Genomic DNA, 16,584 nt, shown 5'->3' with positions numbered 1-16,584 from the left:
TCTTTAAGGATCTTGAAGGTTCTTCCATCCCAAACCATCCCAACATTCCCTGGGTTTTTTAATGGGATTTTTGGGATAAATTCTAGATCCTGACCCAGGTTTTTCCATGGGTTTTCCATCCCTGGAGGTGTCCCAGGCCAGGCTGGAGCCACCCAGCTGGTGGCAATGTCCCCAGGCTGGCGGCAATGTCCCCGGGCTGGGTGGAACCCGCTGAGCTCCAAATCCCTTCCACCGCAACCCCAAATCCCCAAACCCTTTTTCCCTCTCTCCCTCCCCACGCCAGCCTCGCCTCCCCGCAGCTCCACCATGACTTTCTGCTACCAGCGGCAGTGTGAGGATTCCTGCTACTCGCCCTGTGGCTACGGCGGCGCGTTCGTCTCGCGCGGCTACGACTGCGGCAGCCCCTGCGGCTACCTGGGCTACTCCGGGCGCCTCTGTGGCTACCGCGACTGCTGCCCGTCCTTCAGCTCGCGCTACTGCTCGCCCTACTCGTCCCGCTACGTGCAGAGATACTCCTATAGTAGCTGCTACCCCTCCTGCTACCAGTGCTAAATCTGCGCCGGGTGGGTTTTTTGGGCTAGCCGAGCTGCTCTGATGGTGGCCACGGATGAATCCTGAGGGTTTGGGGTTTTTTCCACGCCGCTGTTGGTCTGAAAATAATTGATAATTTGGTTTTTCGCTGCTCTCTCTCAGTCTTTCGGGATGAAGTTTTGTGTTCTGAGGTGGAGGAGAGGAGGTGAAGTCTCGCCTGGCTGAGCCGGCAGCTCTGCTCCTCTGCTACAACACCTTTACTCCCCAAATCTCTGCTCCGAGGTGTAGCAACTCCTCGGTGTAGGATAGGAGTAGGAGTCTCGCCTGGCTGAGCCGGCAGCTCTGCTCCTCTCCAGCTCCACCTTTCCCCCCAAATCTCTACTCCGAGGTGTAGCAACTCCTCGGTGGATGATTGTGTGAACCTCTGGCTGCTCCTCTGCTACTATTAGTTGTAACTTCTTTCTCTCATTAAAAGATCTTGCATCACACTGCTGCCTTCGGTTGTGTTTTAATGTTCTTTTTAATACTATGTTGGACTTTTTAAGCAAATAGTTTAAGCTATTAAGCAAATAATTATTTGCTTGACACACAGAGGAAAAAGAATAATTAGAAAAGGGGCGTTAATTTCTCAGATCTGTGGATTTTTAGCAGAGTTTCAGGGGATTGAGGACACATTGAACACTTCGGTTTCTGTCTGCTACAAAACTTTATTAATTATTCGCTTGACACACGGAGGGAAAAAAAAAAAAACAATTAGAAAAGAGGAGCAAATTTCCCAGACCTACCATTTTTAGCAGAATTTGAGAGGATTGAGGACACATTGAACACTTTGGTTTCTGTCTGCTCCAAAACTTTATTAATTATTTGCTTGAAACACAGAGAAAAAAAAACCCAATTAGAAAAGAGTCGTTAATTTCCCAGATCTGCAGATTTTAGCAGAATTTCAGGGGATTGAGGACACTTTGATCACCTCGACTTCTGTCTCCTCCAAAACTTTGTTACTTATTTGCTTGACTCAGAAAAAGACAATTAGAAAAGAGTCGTTAATTTCCCAGATCTGCAGATTTTTAGCAGAATTTGAGGGGATTGAGGACACTTTGATCACCTTGGTTTCTCTCTTTGCCATATCCCAACTCTTCCCTTTTTCCACCAAAACACGAGTTGAAATACGTGAAAATTCAAGAAATACATAAATCAGGACTTGCTGGGCGCAGCTGGGATTTGGTGAAACTGGAGATTTTTTCCAGCCTCGGGGATTCCCTGATTTTCCGCCAGAATTCCCATCTGATAAAACAGAATTAAAATGCAAATCAACGTTTCCCTCCACCGGTCAGGAAGTGCAAATTCAGCAGCTGAAGGGATACATTTTTATTTAAAGTTTAATTTTATTTAAAGCTCTGGTTTAGGGGGAAATTTGGTTTAAAAGTTAAAGACAAATTTATGGTTAATGCAGAAGATCATGAACTTTCCTGTTTCAGAGTTTGGAAGAAATTAGAATTTATTTGTCTTTTCAGAATATTTTTTTTCCTCTCTTCCGAAATGTTCAGATTTAATTTTGTACAGAATGTAAGAAAAACTCTAGAAACAAAACTACAAACCAATAATTAAAACTCACGCGAAACAAATCCTGAATAACTGGAATTTTTCAATAAATATATATTAATTTTAAAACATTTCTGTTAACTCTGGCCCAAATCCTGCCCCAGAACAGCTGGAAAAATCCATCAAAAGAAAGAATAAAATAGAAAATAATCTTTTAGCAAATAAAGAGACAAAGCCCTGAACTTTCCTGGGGATAAGCAGGTTTTAACCTGCCCTGTGAATCACAGCTCTTCATTAAATTAATTTATGATTCCTGGAATTGAACTCCATCTTTCTCTAATTAACCAGAGATTTTATAAATTAAATTTCCACCCAATGACTGAACTCTGTCTCGAGTTCTGCCGTAAGTTTTTGGCACAGAAGTGAATTCCTATTTCTCCAGCTCAATTTAAGGTTTTCAGGTTTTGGGACAAAATCCAGATTTTGCATTCATTTGAAGGAATTTTGGGAAATTTTGGGAACTTTTTGAATTTCCCAGGACAATTCCTGTGGCTCTCAGCTCTTCGGGAGGTGCTTTGGTCACTCAGAAATTATCTGACCAATGTAAACAGCGCCGAAATTAAATTTATTTACCAACGTCACAACTTCAATTAAAATAATTGGAGTCCTCCCCATCAGGGATCATTAATGGCTTCTGAGCCCAACCTGACGAGGCAAAAAAACCACAATTTTTTTTGTCTTTATAAATTTTTAGGGTCTTTCCTGAGCTCTGGCGATAAAATCCGGATCTCAGGATGGAGAATGGGATTTATAGGAGTTAAAATTGCAAAATTATTTCACATTAAATCGTCTTTATGCTGATTTTCAGCCTCACCAGTGGCTTCCCAAAAAAAACCCTTTTTAGTAATTCAGCAAATACCTCCCTGTATGACCTTCCCCGCCGCCAACCAAGCCCCATTTGCATATTTAATGAGGATAATTACAGACATCGGGAAGTGCTGAGCCGCATCAGAATTGCTGCTATCAGTGCAGCCAAAAACACTCATTAAAAGTCGCTTTGGCGATGTTTGGATTATTTAAATCCTCCCGGGTTGTTGCCCGGAGCGGCGAAGGGAACCCCGCGGCTAAGGAAGGTTTTTTTCTTGGATTTAAATTTAAATAAATTAAATTATTCAAATCCCCCGGAGCAGAAGGATGAAAACCCAGGTGGAAAATGCTGCCGCAGCAGATCAGGGAGATTCCTGCCTCAGGAAAATCCCTCTGGAATATCCAAACCTTGGTGTTCTCCGAAATTCCGACGAAATTATTTCGTCGTTTTAACTCCATGAATTCCTCTGTCCATCCTGAGATTTGGAGTTCATCACAAAAGGCGAGGAGGATGAATTTTTTGAGAGGAAAAGTCTTTTTGAGATGAAAAGACTGAAATTTTTGGGATTGAGGTGAAGATCCTCGGCTGGTTGTTGTGGATGTGGAATTGCGGGTTGGTTTGGGTTGGAAGGGAATTAATTTTTCCTGGTTTCACTCTCTGCCGTGGTGACACCTCTGTCACCCCAGGGGGATCCAAACCTCGTCCAGCCTGGCCTGGGACACCTCCAGGGATGGAGAATCCATGGAATCACCTGGGTGAGGATCCAGGATTTATCCCTGAAATCCCATTAAACCAGGAGGGAAAATCCTGGGATGGTTTGGGATGGAAGAACCCTAAAGATTTTTGAAGATCCATGTTCAGGGACATTCCCACCATCCCAGGTGGCTCCAGCCTGCCCTTGGACATTCCAGGGATGGAAAATCTGTGGAATTCCCTGAGCCAGGAGCTCCCCACCCTCCCAGGGCAGGATTTATCCCAAAATCCAACCCCAATCCCCCTCTGGCCCCCTGACCCCATTCCCTGTGTCCTGTTTTTCCTATTCCTCAGGAAAATTCCCTCTCCAGCTTCCTCTGGGCTCTCCAGGACCTCAACATTCCCAATTTTCCAGCCTGGATCCACAGGGAAGCTTCTCCTCCAATCCCTTTATCAACTTCGTGGCTCTTTTGGATTTCTCCCAATTCCTCATCATCGCTTTGGGACACCAAAACTGACCTCAATATTCCCAGAGAGAGCAGAGAGGGAAAATTCCTTCCTCTCCCTCCTGCCCAGGATCCTCGGGATGAGCCCAGGATGGGTTTGGGGCTGAGCCCACCCTGCCTGCTCACCCCCGTGGGTCCCAGAAATAAATTGGATTTAATAATAAACGGAATTTATTCCCCACAAATAAACCCCACAAATATCGAACGGGCGACTGGCGTCACGAGACTCTGATTCCAGCGAGTTTTTCCAATAATTTCATCCAGGAAACCAAAAAAAAAAAGAAAAAAACCCAAATCCACGCCATAAAAATGAACCACATTTCTCACATGCTGCTTTAATAGATCCCATGCTGCTCAGAGGACAAATTACAGGCGGGAGAAGAACCTGAAGGAATCAATGGAACGCCTGTCATTAATTGGGACGGAAACCACTCGGGGTCATCCTGGGGTGTTTTGCGTCACCCCAAAATGTGCAGAATCCACCTCCCCGCTGGAGAACCAATCCATGGAGCCCCGGCTGGCCAGGAATTGTGGCTGGAAGCGTTCTGTGTAGCCTCCAGCCCCATTCCTGCTCTCCTCAGGCTGCTTTCCCAGAAATCCCTGGAAAGATTCTTTCATCTCCCAGGCTGTAATCACAGCGCCCAACCCCAGGAATTCCAAAATTGTCCTGAATGCCCAGGAAAACAATTATGGCAATTGGGCTGCTGATGTATATCCCGAGTTTTTCCCCGTGACCAACGGGAGGACAGAGAGCTTCTCCCACTCCCACCACGGGAATATAAAAATCTTCCCAACCCCGACATTCCTCACTCGGCTCCTCTTGGGTTGCTCTTCCCACTGAACTCGGTGAGTCCAAATCCTCCTTCAGCTCGGGGGGAAAATCCTTTCCTCGCAGGTATTTTCTCCTGGATCAGAACATTTCTCCTTTCAATCAGAACATTCCCGTGTCCTTGGGAAGATGGGAAGCCCAGCTGGGAGTTCTGCCTTTCCTTTTTTCCTGGAACTTTCGGGCAGAGTGGTTGTGCAAGGAGGAAATGGATTTTTGTGGCAGGATGTTGCAATGGGGAATATGGAAAAGTCCCGGGAATTGTTTTTGTCACTCTGGAGTGCCCAGGGCAGCTCTGATTGGAACCTGGGCTGCCCAGCTGGGTGTCCTTGCTAGAATCGGCAAAACAGAGCCGGGAAAAGGAATAATTGATGCGCCAAGGCTCAGAGCAGACAGGGAGGGAATTAATGAACTCCTGCAGTTGCGCTGGAGAACTTCTTGGGGAAATGCTGTGAGGGATCCCAGTCAGACTCTGGGATTTCTCCACATCCCTGCCCCGAGCTGGGATTGACCTCAGCTGCCTGTGCTGTGAGCTTGGGAGCCAAAAAATTCCTTCTGAAGGAAGGTTGGGCTCCAAACTCCCATAAATTCCTTCTTTAGGAAGGTTGGGCACCAAAAAAATTCCTTTCCCAGGAAGGTTGGGCACTAAATGCCCACAGATTCCTTTTCCAGGAAGTTTGGTCGCCACAAAAGTTCCTTTTCCAGGAAGGTTGGGCTCCAAACTCCCACAAATTCCTTTTTCGGGAAGGTTGGGCACCAAAAAAATTCCTTTTTCAGGAAGGTTGGGCTCCAGAAAAATTCCTTTTCCAGGAAGTTTGGGCTCCAAACTCCCACAGATTCCTTCTTCAGGAAGTTGGGTTTTTTTTTTTCCTGGAAAGGATTTTCAGGGTTTGGAAGGGAGGTTTGGATCCCTGGAGGTGTCCAGGGAAGGACTGGATGTGGCACTCAGTGCTCTGGGCTGGTGACACTGTGGGGATTTGGCACAGGCTGGACTCGATCTGGGAGGACTTTTCCAACCTCGGTGACGCTGGGATTGTGGGGCTGTGGAATTCTGGGATTCTGGGAATTTGTGACATGAAAATCCCATCCAAGCCTGAGGGATTCACTCAGAATTCTAGGAATTTGACACTAAAATCCAACCCAAACCTGAGGGATTCACTCAGCATTCTAGCAATTTGACACTAAAATCTAACCCAAACCTGAGGGATTCACTCAGCATTCTAGGAATGACACATCAATCCCATCCAAACCTGAGGGATTCACTCAGGGAATTTGACACGACAATCCATCCAAGCCTGAGGGTTTCACTCAACACTCTGGGAATTTGACACAAATATCCCATCCAAGCCTGAGAGATTCACTCAACACTCTGGGAATTTGACACGAATATCCCATCCAAACCTGAGGGATTCACTCAACATTCTAGGAATTTGACACATCAATCCCATCCAAACCTGAGGGATTCACTCAACATTCTAGCAATTTGACACGACAATCCATCCAAGCCTGAGAGATTCACTCAACACTCTGGGAATTTGACACGAATATCCCATCCAAGCCTGAGGGATTCACTCAACATTCTAACAATTTGACACTAAAATCTAACCCAAACCTGAGGGATTCACTCAGCATTCTAGGAATGACACATCAATCCCATCCAAACCTGAGGGATTCACTCAACATTCTAGCAATTTGACACGACAATCCCTCCAAGCCTGAGGGATTCACTCAACACTCTGGGAATTTGACACGAATATCCCATCCAAGCCTGAGGGATTCACTCAACATTCTAGCAATTTGACACCACAATCTCACCCAACCTCAAGGAATTCACTCACCATTTCAACCCAACCCAACCCCACCTCGCTCACACTCTCCGACCCAATTTCACCCAATTTTTCCCTCCCCGTTCCAGGTCCTCCTCCACCCACCTCTCCACCCCTCCATCCCAAGATGTCCTGCTGCTACTCGCCCTGCTACACCCTGTGCTGCTCGCCGTGCTACCGCAGCTACACCGTGCGCCGCTACAACCCCTGCGTCTCGCGCACCCTGAGCTGCTACCGCCGCAGCTGCTGCAACTACAGCTCCCGCACCACGCGCTGCTACTACCCCTCCTGCTGCTCCTCCTACACCTGCAGCTACCCCTCCTACACCTGCTGCTACCCCTGCTGCTGAAAAAAACCACCCCAAAAACGGATTGAAACCAACGGAAGACGAACAGCCGAGCCCGTAGTGATGTTTGCGCTGAGACCCCGGTTATTAGGTTATTGAAATTGTTACGAATGGGGTCTGAAAACTCTTGGAATTTCTGTTTTTGTTGTCTCCTCTGTCTGCTCTTTCCTGTCTCTCTCGGCTCTCTGGATATTCTGTGTTCAAACCCTGGGAGGATCTGCAATTCGTGGGAAACTCCTTAGAGTTTCTGCGATTCTGAAGGATCTCTGTGGAATGAAATTCGGTGTGAAATGCATTTCCAAGGATCGATGCCACAGCCCTGGGGAATGAAGCACTGGGGTCTTCACCGAGCTCTGAAAACTCTTGGAATTTCCCTTTTTGTTGTCTCCTCTGTCTGCTCTTTCCTGCCTCTCTCAGCTCTCCAGATATTCTGCATTTAAATCCTCGCGCAGCTCCTTCGGGGAGGATCTGCAATTCATGGGAAACTCCTCAGCGTTGGGGCTGAAGGACCTCTGCGGAATGAAATTCGGCGTGATCTGCATTTCCAAGGGTCGGTGCCGCAGCCCTGCGGTTGTCTCGCCTTTGATCTGCGTTTTACAAACACCTGGAGGGTGAACAAGGCGAAACGGAATGTTCTGGAGAGCGGTGATTCATCGCTGGAGCTGCCGCCAGCATCCCAAAACTATAATCTTTCTGTGTCTGTGCCAAACCCTTGTCTTGTTGCATTAAATTCTTTCTGCATTTAAAAAGCTCTGCAGCTCCAGTTGTTTTCTTGCCTCTGTCTTTGGTTTATTATGGATATTTTGGGACGTGTGGAATTCTGGAGGGAATTTTTGTCCTCAAATCCACATCCAGCTCTGGGTCATTCCTACCTTTTACATTCTGAGCAGCTGCTCCCCCAAAATTTACTCTTTTCTTCCCTTCTGCTCCCCAAAAATTTACTCTTTTCTGCCCTTCAACCCCTCAGAAATTCAAGAAATACCAAATAACAAAGTTTCTCCCTTTCCTTCACTTAATTGAAGATTTTACCAGATTTAAGTTTAAATGTGGTGGTTTGGGCTGGGGAAGAATTAAAACTTCATCACAGCAGGGCTGTCAGAATAAAGTTTCAAAATAGAAAAACAATTAGTCCCAGACCTCTACAGACAATGTAGAAAAATCTTCAGCTGAGAAGATCATTGTCCAATTTCTGGAAACCGAATTCAAATGTTTTTGTTCCACGGTCAGAATTTTCTGTCACATTCCAATTTAATTCTGTGACAAATTCCATGACCAACCAATAGAACATAAGAAAAAAAATTAAAAATCTATATTGGAATCAATGGGGAAAGTGTCAAGGTGGCTTTATTTGTGTTGATGTTGGCCTGGAAAACTCAAACCACCCCCTTGATCTTCCACACAGAACGGAAGAAAATCCATTTCAGATCAATAAAATCCATTTTTACAGGTGCGGTTACAGCAATTCACTAAACCCAGGGACTAAAAGCCAGAAGATGGGAAAAAAAATGGGGAAAAAAAGGCAAATAGTCCTAAAAATAAAATATTGAGTGAAATGTGTTTGTTCTCCCAAGGCGAGCTCTTTCTGAGGATTTTCCCTTTTCCAGGAGGAATTTCCCCAAATTCCCAGCCGCAGCCTCCCCTGGCTCAGCTCCAGGCCGTTCCCTCCTGTCCTGCCCTGTTCCCTGCCAGCAGATCCCAAATCCCCCCTGGCAGATCCCGAAATTCCCCCTTTGCTCCAGGATGAGCTCCCCCAGCTCCCTCGGCATTCTCCATTCCCATCCCGGGATTTTCCAGCTCCTTCCCAACCCCAGGATCCACAGAATCCCAAAAAATATCCCCAAAAATCCCTGAGATTGGGAAAGAATCCCAAGGTGATCCAAGTCTGAGCTTTGATGGATCAACATCACCAATCCCAAATCCCAGGAATTCCCTCCTGGACACCTCCAGCCATGGAAACTCCAAACCCTTCCGAGGATTTTCCCTTTTCCAGCAGGAATTTCCCCAAATCCTCCCTGGCAGATCCCAAAATTCCCCCTTTGCTCCGGGATGAGCTCCCCCAGCTCCCTCTGCATTCTCCATTCCCATCCTGGGATTTTCCAGCTCCTCCAAGTCCCTTTTTCCATGATTTTCCACAGCTGGACACAGAATTGAGGTCCAACCTCTCCAGCGTTACCTTTGACATCTCCAGTCCTTCAGCTCACAAAGTTCATAATTTTGTCACCCAATCCAATTTTTCAATATATTCGTGTGACCTCCACCTACTTTCTGGCATTAATTTGAATTTAAAATGAGCACAATAACGAGCAAACAGCATGCTGAGGCTTCCTCAGAGTTTGGGAGGCCAAAGACTCCGAGCAGTTTGAGAAATTTGGTGACAAATAAACCCAGAAACGCTGAATTGATGCGGAAAAGAACTTTTAATAGAAGTGAAAAAAAAAAGCAGAGACAATTTCATCAAAGGGACACAGAACGGAAAGCCCACATTCCCAAAGTCACATTCCCAAAGACACCCTGGCTGCTCAGAGAACGTTTTGTGCCAAAACCAGGGATTTTGGGTCGCTCGGAGCACTGAGGAGAAGATCTGGGCCGAGAGGAGAGCTGGGGTGGTGGGAGGAGGATGAGGATGATGATGATGATAGATGATGATGATGATGATGATGATGAGGATGACGAAGATGATGAAGATCAATCTTCTCCAACCTTCAGCAGCAGCGCAGATCTCTCAGATCACCCCAGGGGTATCTCAGCTCCCTAGAGCTCCACATTCCAGAACTCTCCACCGCCACAACTCCACCAATCCAAGCCCAGGATGCTTCCCAGAGTCTCTCCTTCCTCTAGCAGCTATAACAACCCCCATACCCAAACCTCTGCCCGTAGCGGGAGCCGAAGGGGAACCCGTAACGACCCGAGTAGAGCCCGGGGTATCCATAGCAGTCCCCGGAGCCGTAAAATCCCCTATAGCCCCCGTAGAGCCCCCCGTAGCCACAGCAGTCCCCGGAGCCGTAGTAGCCGCGGTAGCCGTACAAGCCGTAGCGGTCGCTGAAGCCGTAGCGGTCGCCGAAGCCGTAGAGGCCGCGGGAGCCGTAGAGACCTCCGTAGCCGCGGTAGCCGCATGGGCTACCGCAGTCGTAGCCCCGGTAGCCATACAGGCTGCCGTAGCTGCAGGGGGAGTAGCAGTCGTCGTCGCACTGGCTCTGGATGAAAGTCATCTTGGGGAGGTGGAGGGAAGTCCTACAACGAGGAGGAAAGGGAGAGGAGTGAGTACTAGCAGGAGTAGCAGCAGCAGAATGTTCCTCACCTCCTTCCTTGCAAGGGCAAAAGGAAAATGATGACCTCAGCTCCTGCAGTTGTGTAACTTTCTCATTTTCCCACCGTCTTTAAATTATTTTTTATTAGTATTGATTTACTGCCTTAATATTAAACGATTTTAATATTAAAATTAAAATTAAAATTTAATTTAATTTAAAATTTTTCTTAAAAATTTAATTAAAATTTAAAAAAAGAAATCTGAATTAATATCAAAGTATTTCTACATCCCTGGGATTAGTGGAAGCCCTGACTGTGAAGCCAGCAGCCTTAGATCTAAACCTCCCTGCTGCTGCTGCTTCAGGGCTTTTTCCGAGAGAGAAAACCTGGTTGGGAATTAACAACCTTGAATTTCTTTTAGGATATCAGCTTTTCCTGGACCTCTGCATTCCCAGCTCCATCAGGAAAGCCTTCCCCAAAATTTGCCATGATAATACCAAAAAGCCTTCAGTTTTTGGGTCCATTTCAGTGGTTTCCACACATTTTAATTCGCTGGAAATTCTGAGAGCCCACAGAGAATGGACACACAGGGGAACACCTCTGCTCCCAAACAGGCCCCAAATCCCACTTAAAAGAGAAGATTTAAGGAAAAACCAGCCAAGGGTCACAACCCTAAACCCTTTCCTACCTCTGCAGCCCCAAAAATCCCTCATCAGGGAATCCAGGCACCAGCAGGACCAGGAAAGTTCCACCCTCAGCCTCAAAACTCAAACCCACCAAACCCAGATGAAAGGAACAGAGTAACCTGAGTTTTCAGAGGAGCCACAATCCCCAGAGAAATCCTGAAAGGAAAAATCCCATTCCAGGGGGAAGAAAGGAGGAAAAGCTCACCAAGTTCACCAGGAGGAGAAGGCAGGAGAGCTGATGAGGAACCTTGATCTCCAAGCCCTTTTTATACTCCAGCTTTGCCCTTCTGGCTTATCTCAGATGCCCTTGAGATCCAAAAGGTTCATTGGTTGGAAAACAGATTTGCCTGTACACGTCCTATCTTCAATTAACGTAATTTTCCTCATTGTTTGGGATTATTAGTTTGTTCCCAGCCTCCCGTTTGTCCCATATATTACAGGTTTCTTTCATCTTCACCTTTTCTGGGCCAACAACATTCCTGATACCATTTTATTGCCGCCGTTGTCAAATCTGAGGGTTGTTTTTTTTTTTATGTAATATAAAAGCTGTTTCTGAATTCTCAAAGCCACTGGAGAGGGAGAAATTTTCAGTAAAAAGGGAAAACTTTCCCATGTGTTTTGAAGTGTCTGTTGTTCGCTGGATATTCTGATGCACCAAGGCTACTGTTCGTTATTTAAAAGAAATGTAAATGTAGGTGTTTTGTATTTAACCACAGAAACTTCAGGAAAAAAGGGACCAGAACTACAAATAAATCTGAATTCCTTTCCTCCAAAATGCTCCTGGACTAAAGTTGTGCTCTTGTAGGAACAGGAAGGATGTTTTTCACAAAAATCCTACTGCATTTTTTGCAGTGTCATTCACTGGAGGGTTCGACTGAAGTTCAGCAGAGCAAAGTGGAGAATTCAAGTCTCAACTTGATCTGGAAATAAAGAAATTATCAAGATTAGCACAAAAAGAACTTTAAATGAGCGCTAGAAGAGCCCTGTTGGTATTTTTTCCACAAAGAATCACCACATGTAGAAGTGAGGAATGCTGGCGTTTAGGACAGACCTCCTTGTGTGACCTTAACCTAATTTCTGGCATTAATTTGAATATAAAATAAGCGTAATAATGAGCAAACAGGATGTTGAGGCTTCCTCCAAATTTTGAATACCAAAGCGCTTCATAAACACTCATTAATGTTTTCAATTTGCAAGGTATTGCAGGATTTAAATATTAATAGTTTGGCACTGAAAGACAACACCTGATTTAATAATATGGTCACTGCTCAAGGCCTGTTCTTCCTGAGCCCTACTAATATTATGTTCTTCCAGGAAAATTAAAAAGAATCTCCAAGAAAACCCACTTAAAATACAAAGGAATATTTTAAAACTCCCACAAGGTAGTCATAAATCGTCTTTGGGCTGTTGGAGGAGAAGCTGGGATGAGAATGCCCAGGAGATTCCCACCAGGGTGACCGTGAAGGTCAGGGAGGTCACGGTGAGGCTAACCAAGGGTTCCTCAACCCTTGGAACACCAAAGAAATCCAAAATCCCTTTGTCCCCCACGGGCGCCAACGCCGCGCCAACCGAGATCCCGCCGGGCCACTGCACAATCCTATTGGTCTGAATATACCAAATTAATCCCCGCCACAAGGAATTCCGTGCCGATTTACCAGAAACGCCCTGAGCCTGACTCTCGTGGTCTCAAGATTAAAGAAATTCTGAAGGCATTGCGTTGCCGCCGCGGACACCGAACACAGAAAATATGAAAATCGGTGGCGCCGCTGACGTAGGTCGGAGGAACAAAGGGTGGGATGAGATACTTAGGGTAATTCCTGAGTCCGGGAAGGTATAAAAAACAGACCCCTGGCTCCCGAGCTGTCATTCGCTCCTCTTGACTTCTCCTCTCGGTGAAGCAGGTAAGTCAATGCCGACTCTACTTTCCTGTGTGTGTGTTTGTCAGAATACTTCTGATTAATAATATTTAATATATAATACAAATAGGAATATGAATATGGATATGAATATGTGTTACATATATATTCTATTAATGTATTTATTATTGAATAGATACTGCTGTGTCTGTATGAATTTTTGTAACGTATATAACCTGTGTCTATGCACTGCCATTCCGTAAGAAATTTCTGGTCGTTTTAGGGCCAATCCCAAACACAAAATTACCTTCAATCTCAGGGAATTCCTCTACTCGAAGCTTTTTGCTCTTCTTTCCTGTGCTTATTTAATTTTAGGCTTTAGAGCATTGAAAATAGGCAGTTCGCCACCACGGTTTTGAGGTCAAAAGTCATGTTCAATTCTGGGTTATATTTATAATAATTTTTTTCCATTTGTTACATTTCTCTGGTTTCTGGGGCGGCAAAGCTCAGCTTCCTCAGCTGGCAAAACCCTCATTCGCCTACGTCCAGTCAGCACTTTCCAGAAGCTGATGTGGAAAAAAAACCAGCGAAGTTGCTTGGGATTTAGGGGATTAGAAAAATTAACGAGTTAATTACGAGGCTGAAACTGATGCGCAGGAGGGACCGAGTCGGAGCCTTTGCTCTGCCCTCAGCAGCCCATAAATCTTGTTTCTGGGTGTGTATTCCAGACTCCCCCAATCAACACAGAATGGCCTCCTTCAGGAACTCCTGCGACAACGGCTGCTGCTCCCAGCACGGCGGAAGCAATTTGGGAAGCCTCGGCGGTTTCCGCTCCGGCAGCGCCATGCTCCGCAATAATTCTTCCTGCTTCTCCATCGGGAACCTCGTGTCGGGGAGCATCCAAGGCAACGTCGTTGCCAACCTCAACGGGGAGATCTTCGGGGAGCTGTCCGGGAAGATCGACAACCTCGGGGATTTCCTGGGTTGTGGGCTTAACTTCGGGAGCCTTGGGAATCTCGGGAACATGGCGCTCCGCCTGCCCTTCTCCGTGCAGTTTGGGAACAGAGCCATCTGAGCTGTTCCTGGCTGGAATGGCTTAGGTTCCGGTGCTGAGAAACGCCAAGCGCTCACACCCCTGACCCTGGCTCTGTGTAGGATACTCCTTGTGTAACCCTGTGTAGGATACTCCTGATGTAACCCTGTGTAGTATACTCCTGGTGTAATCCCCTGTAGGATACTCCTGGTGTAGCCCTGTGTAGGATACTCCTGGTGTAATCCTCTGTAGGATACTCCATGTGTAACCCTGTGTAGGATACTTCTGGTGTAACCTTCTGTAGGATACTCCATGTGTAACCCTGTGTAGGATACTCCTGGTGTAATCCTCTGTAGGATACTCCATGTGTAACCCTGTGTAGGATACTTCTGGTGTAACCTTCTGTAGGATACTCCATGTGTAACCCTGTGTAGGATACTCCTGGTGTAATCCTCTGTAGGATACTCCATGTGTAACCCTGTGTAGGATACTTCTGGTGTAACCTTCTGTAGGATACTCCATGTGTAACCCTGTGTAGGATACCCCATGTGTAACCCTCTGTAGGATCTCCTGTCTCTCTGGCTGTCACTCAGAAAGGGCTGAGGCACCTCGAGAACACTTTGATGCAGCAGAAAGAGACTTTTGGGTGTGAGGAAAGCACTTTTAAACTTCATTTGCAGCCACTTTGTGTTGCCACACTAGTGGGAGTTTCTGCAACCAAATCCACTTGGCTCGACGCCGAACTTCACCAGAGGTGACTTTGAGCAGAACTCCTGCTCTCTGTCCCTGCTGCGCCTCACCTGAGAGTGAACTCCACGAAGAAACACATTTGGAGTGGAAAATTCCACCATTTCCACCAGGAACGCTCTGCCTGCCAAAGCCCTTTCTGTATCTCTGCCAACTTCTTATTTCTGTTCCTCACTGCTTCTCATTTCCATTAAAATTACTCTGTTTAGCAGCACGAAATGGTTCCTCTGGTTCTGTCTGGCAATTTTGAGGGTTCCCCAGCCACCCCGAGGGCTCTGCAATCACAGGGCAGTCTCGACTCCAGAGGTCAGGGACTGTCACCATATCTCTGCCTCAATTGCCCTGACTAATTTCCCGGAGCAGAAGGAAAAACCTTACCTAACCCTTGACCTTGGGTGTTCCCAAATATTTCTCCAAGAAGGGTTTGATTGATTTTACCCCCAGAGAGACTCCTGGAGCAAAGCCGGGGTTTGGGCTTCGCAATAAATCATAAAAATGAGAGATTTAGGAGTTTTGGGATCATCTGAGGGAGGAGATCAGTGACATCCAAGGTTAAAGACACCAAAGAGAAAGGACCAAAGACAGCCAAGGCAGGACCATCAGCTGGAGGGCTCAGCTCCTTCACAAACAGAGCAGCCGGTTCTTCAGGGAGTTCCTGCCAGCCCTGGCTGGGTCACCCCGGGAGCCCTGACTGAGATTCAGAATGCTAAAGGTGGTTTAGGTTTCAAATGCTAAGGATGATTCAGGTTTAAAGCCCTGACTGAGATGCAGAATGCTAAAATGATTCAGGTTTTGAATGGTAAATATTATTCAGGTTTAGAGCCCTGACTGAGATTTAGAATGCTAAAGGTGATTTAGGTTTCGAATGGTAAAGATTATTCAGCTTTAGAGCCCTGACTGAGATTCAGAATGCTAAAATGATTCAGGTTTAGAGCCCTGACTGAGATTCAGAATGCTAAAATGATTCAGGTTTAGAGCCCTGATTGAGATTTAGAATGCTAAAGAGGATTCAGGTTTCGAATTCTGAAGATGATTCAGGTTTAGAGCCCTAATGGAGGTTCAGAATGCTAAAGATTATTCATGTTTAGAGCCCTGACTGAGATTCAGAATGCTAAAATGATTCAGGTTTTCAATGCTAAAAGATGATTTAGGTTTAGAACACTAAAGATGACAATGCAGCACAGAACCAGGTGGTTCAACACACAGAGCCCAGACGGAGCTGCCTGAATCCCCAACAACTTCCACATCAGAGAGACCTCTGAGAGTCACAAATGTGACTGCAGCAGCAGAGGGGTCACCTCTGATGTCCCAGAGATAGCCACGGCCACCCCTCCTCTCACCACGGTGGCCTCCAGTAGAATAATTTCTGCATTTCCCAGCTCTCAGAGGAGAAAAAGGCTCAGGAAAATAATTAAGGGAGGAGGTTGGAGAAGCAGAAATGCTGCTCCTCCCGCCCAGCATCCATTTCTTTCCACCGAGTCACCCATCTCCCCGAAACTCCTTGAGCAGGAAGCATTTCCAGGGGGCAGAGAGGAACTCCAGAGCTCCATTTCCTCGTCTGGGAAGGAGCAGTCAGGTCTGGCTTGGTTCCTCAGCTCCCCAGTTTGAGCAGGAGAGTCCCGGATTGGGCTGGGGGGTCGGGGAGGATCCTTCCCCGGGCAGAGCACAGTAAATCAGAGGAATCTGAGAGCGACAAAGCTTTCCAGAGAGGTTTTGCAACCTCCTGCTGTCAGCAGCGCGATGGGTTTGGCTGCCCCGGGAGATGATGAGGAAACGCCGCAGTGTCCCAACGCTGCGAGCTCAGCTTATCTCCTGGGCTGCCCCAGGCTCTTCCAGCCGGCGTGGAGAGCCTGGAAGAGTTTGGACAGTGATGCGCTG

At 46.6% G+C, this 16,584-nt stretch overlaps 1 protein-coding gene and 1 long non-coding RNA gene across 2 annotated transcripts; one reads left to right on the top strand and one right to left on the bottom strand.

The window, feature by feature from the left end:
- Positions 1 to 288: 288 nt before the first annotated feature.
- Positions 289 to 1,019, top strand: LOC146427312 (uncharacterized). Its single transcript, XR_014856510.1, has 2 exons — positions 289 to 813; positions 920 to 1,019. It is a non-coding gene; the product is annotated as an uncharacterized LOC146427312 (long non-coding RNA).
- Positions 1,020 to 9,536: 8,517 nt separating this feature from the next.
- LOC146427311 (uncharacterized) lies at positions 9,537 to 11,355 on the bottom strand. Its single transcript, XM_085082489.1, has 2 exons — positions 11,276 to 11,355; positions 9,537 to 10,369 (listed from the first exon to the last, which is right to left on the bottom strand). Exon 2 carries the CDS (start codon positions 10,345 to 10,347, stop codon positions 9,973 to 9,975), a length of 375 nt encoding a protein of 124 aa, XP_084938615.1. The 5' UTR covers positions 10,348 to 10,369; positions 11,276 to 11,355; the 3' UTR covers positions 9,537 to 9,972.
- Positions 11,356 to 16,584: the final 5,229 nt, after the last annotated feature.

Source organism: Lichenostomus cassidix, chromosome 25 (assembly GCF_008360975.1).
Source record: "Lichenostomus cassidix isolate B80296 chromosome 25, HeHo_3.0, whole genome shotgun sequence".
Lineage (NCBI taxonomy): Eukaryota > Metazoa > Chordata > Aves > Passeriformes > Meliphagidae > Lichenostomus > Lichenostomus cassidix.
Note: the sequence above shows the minus strand (reverse complement) of the source record. Positions and strands in the feature narration are given on the sequence as shown.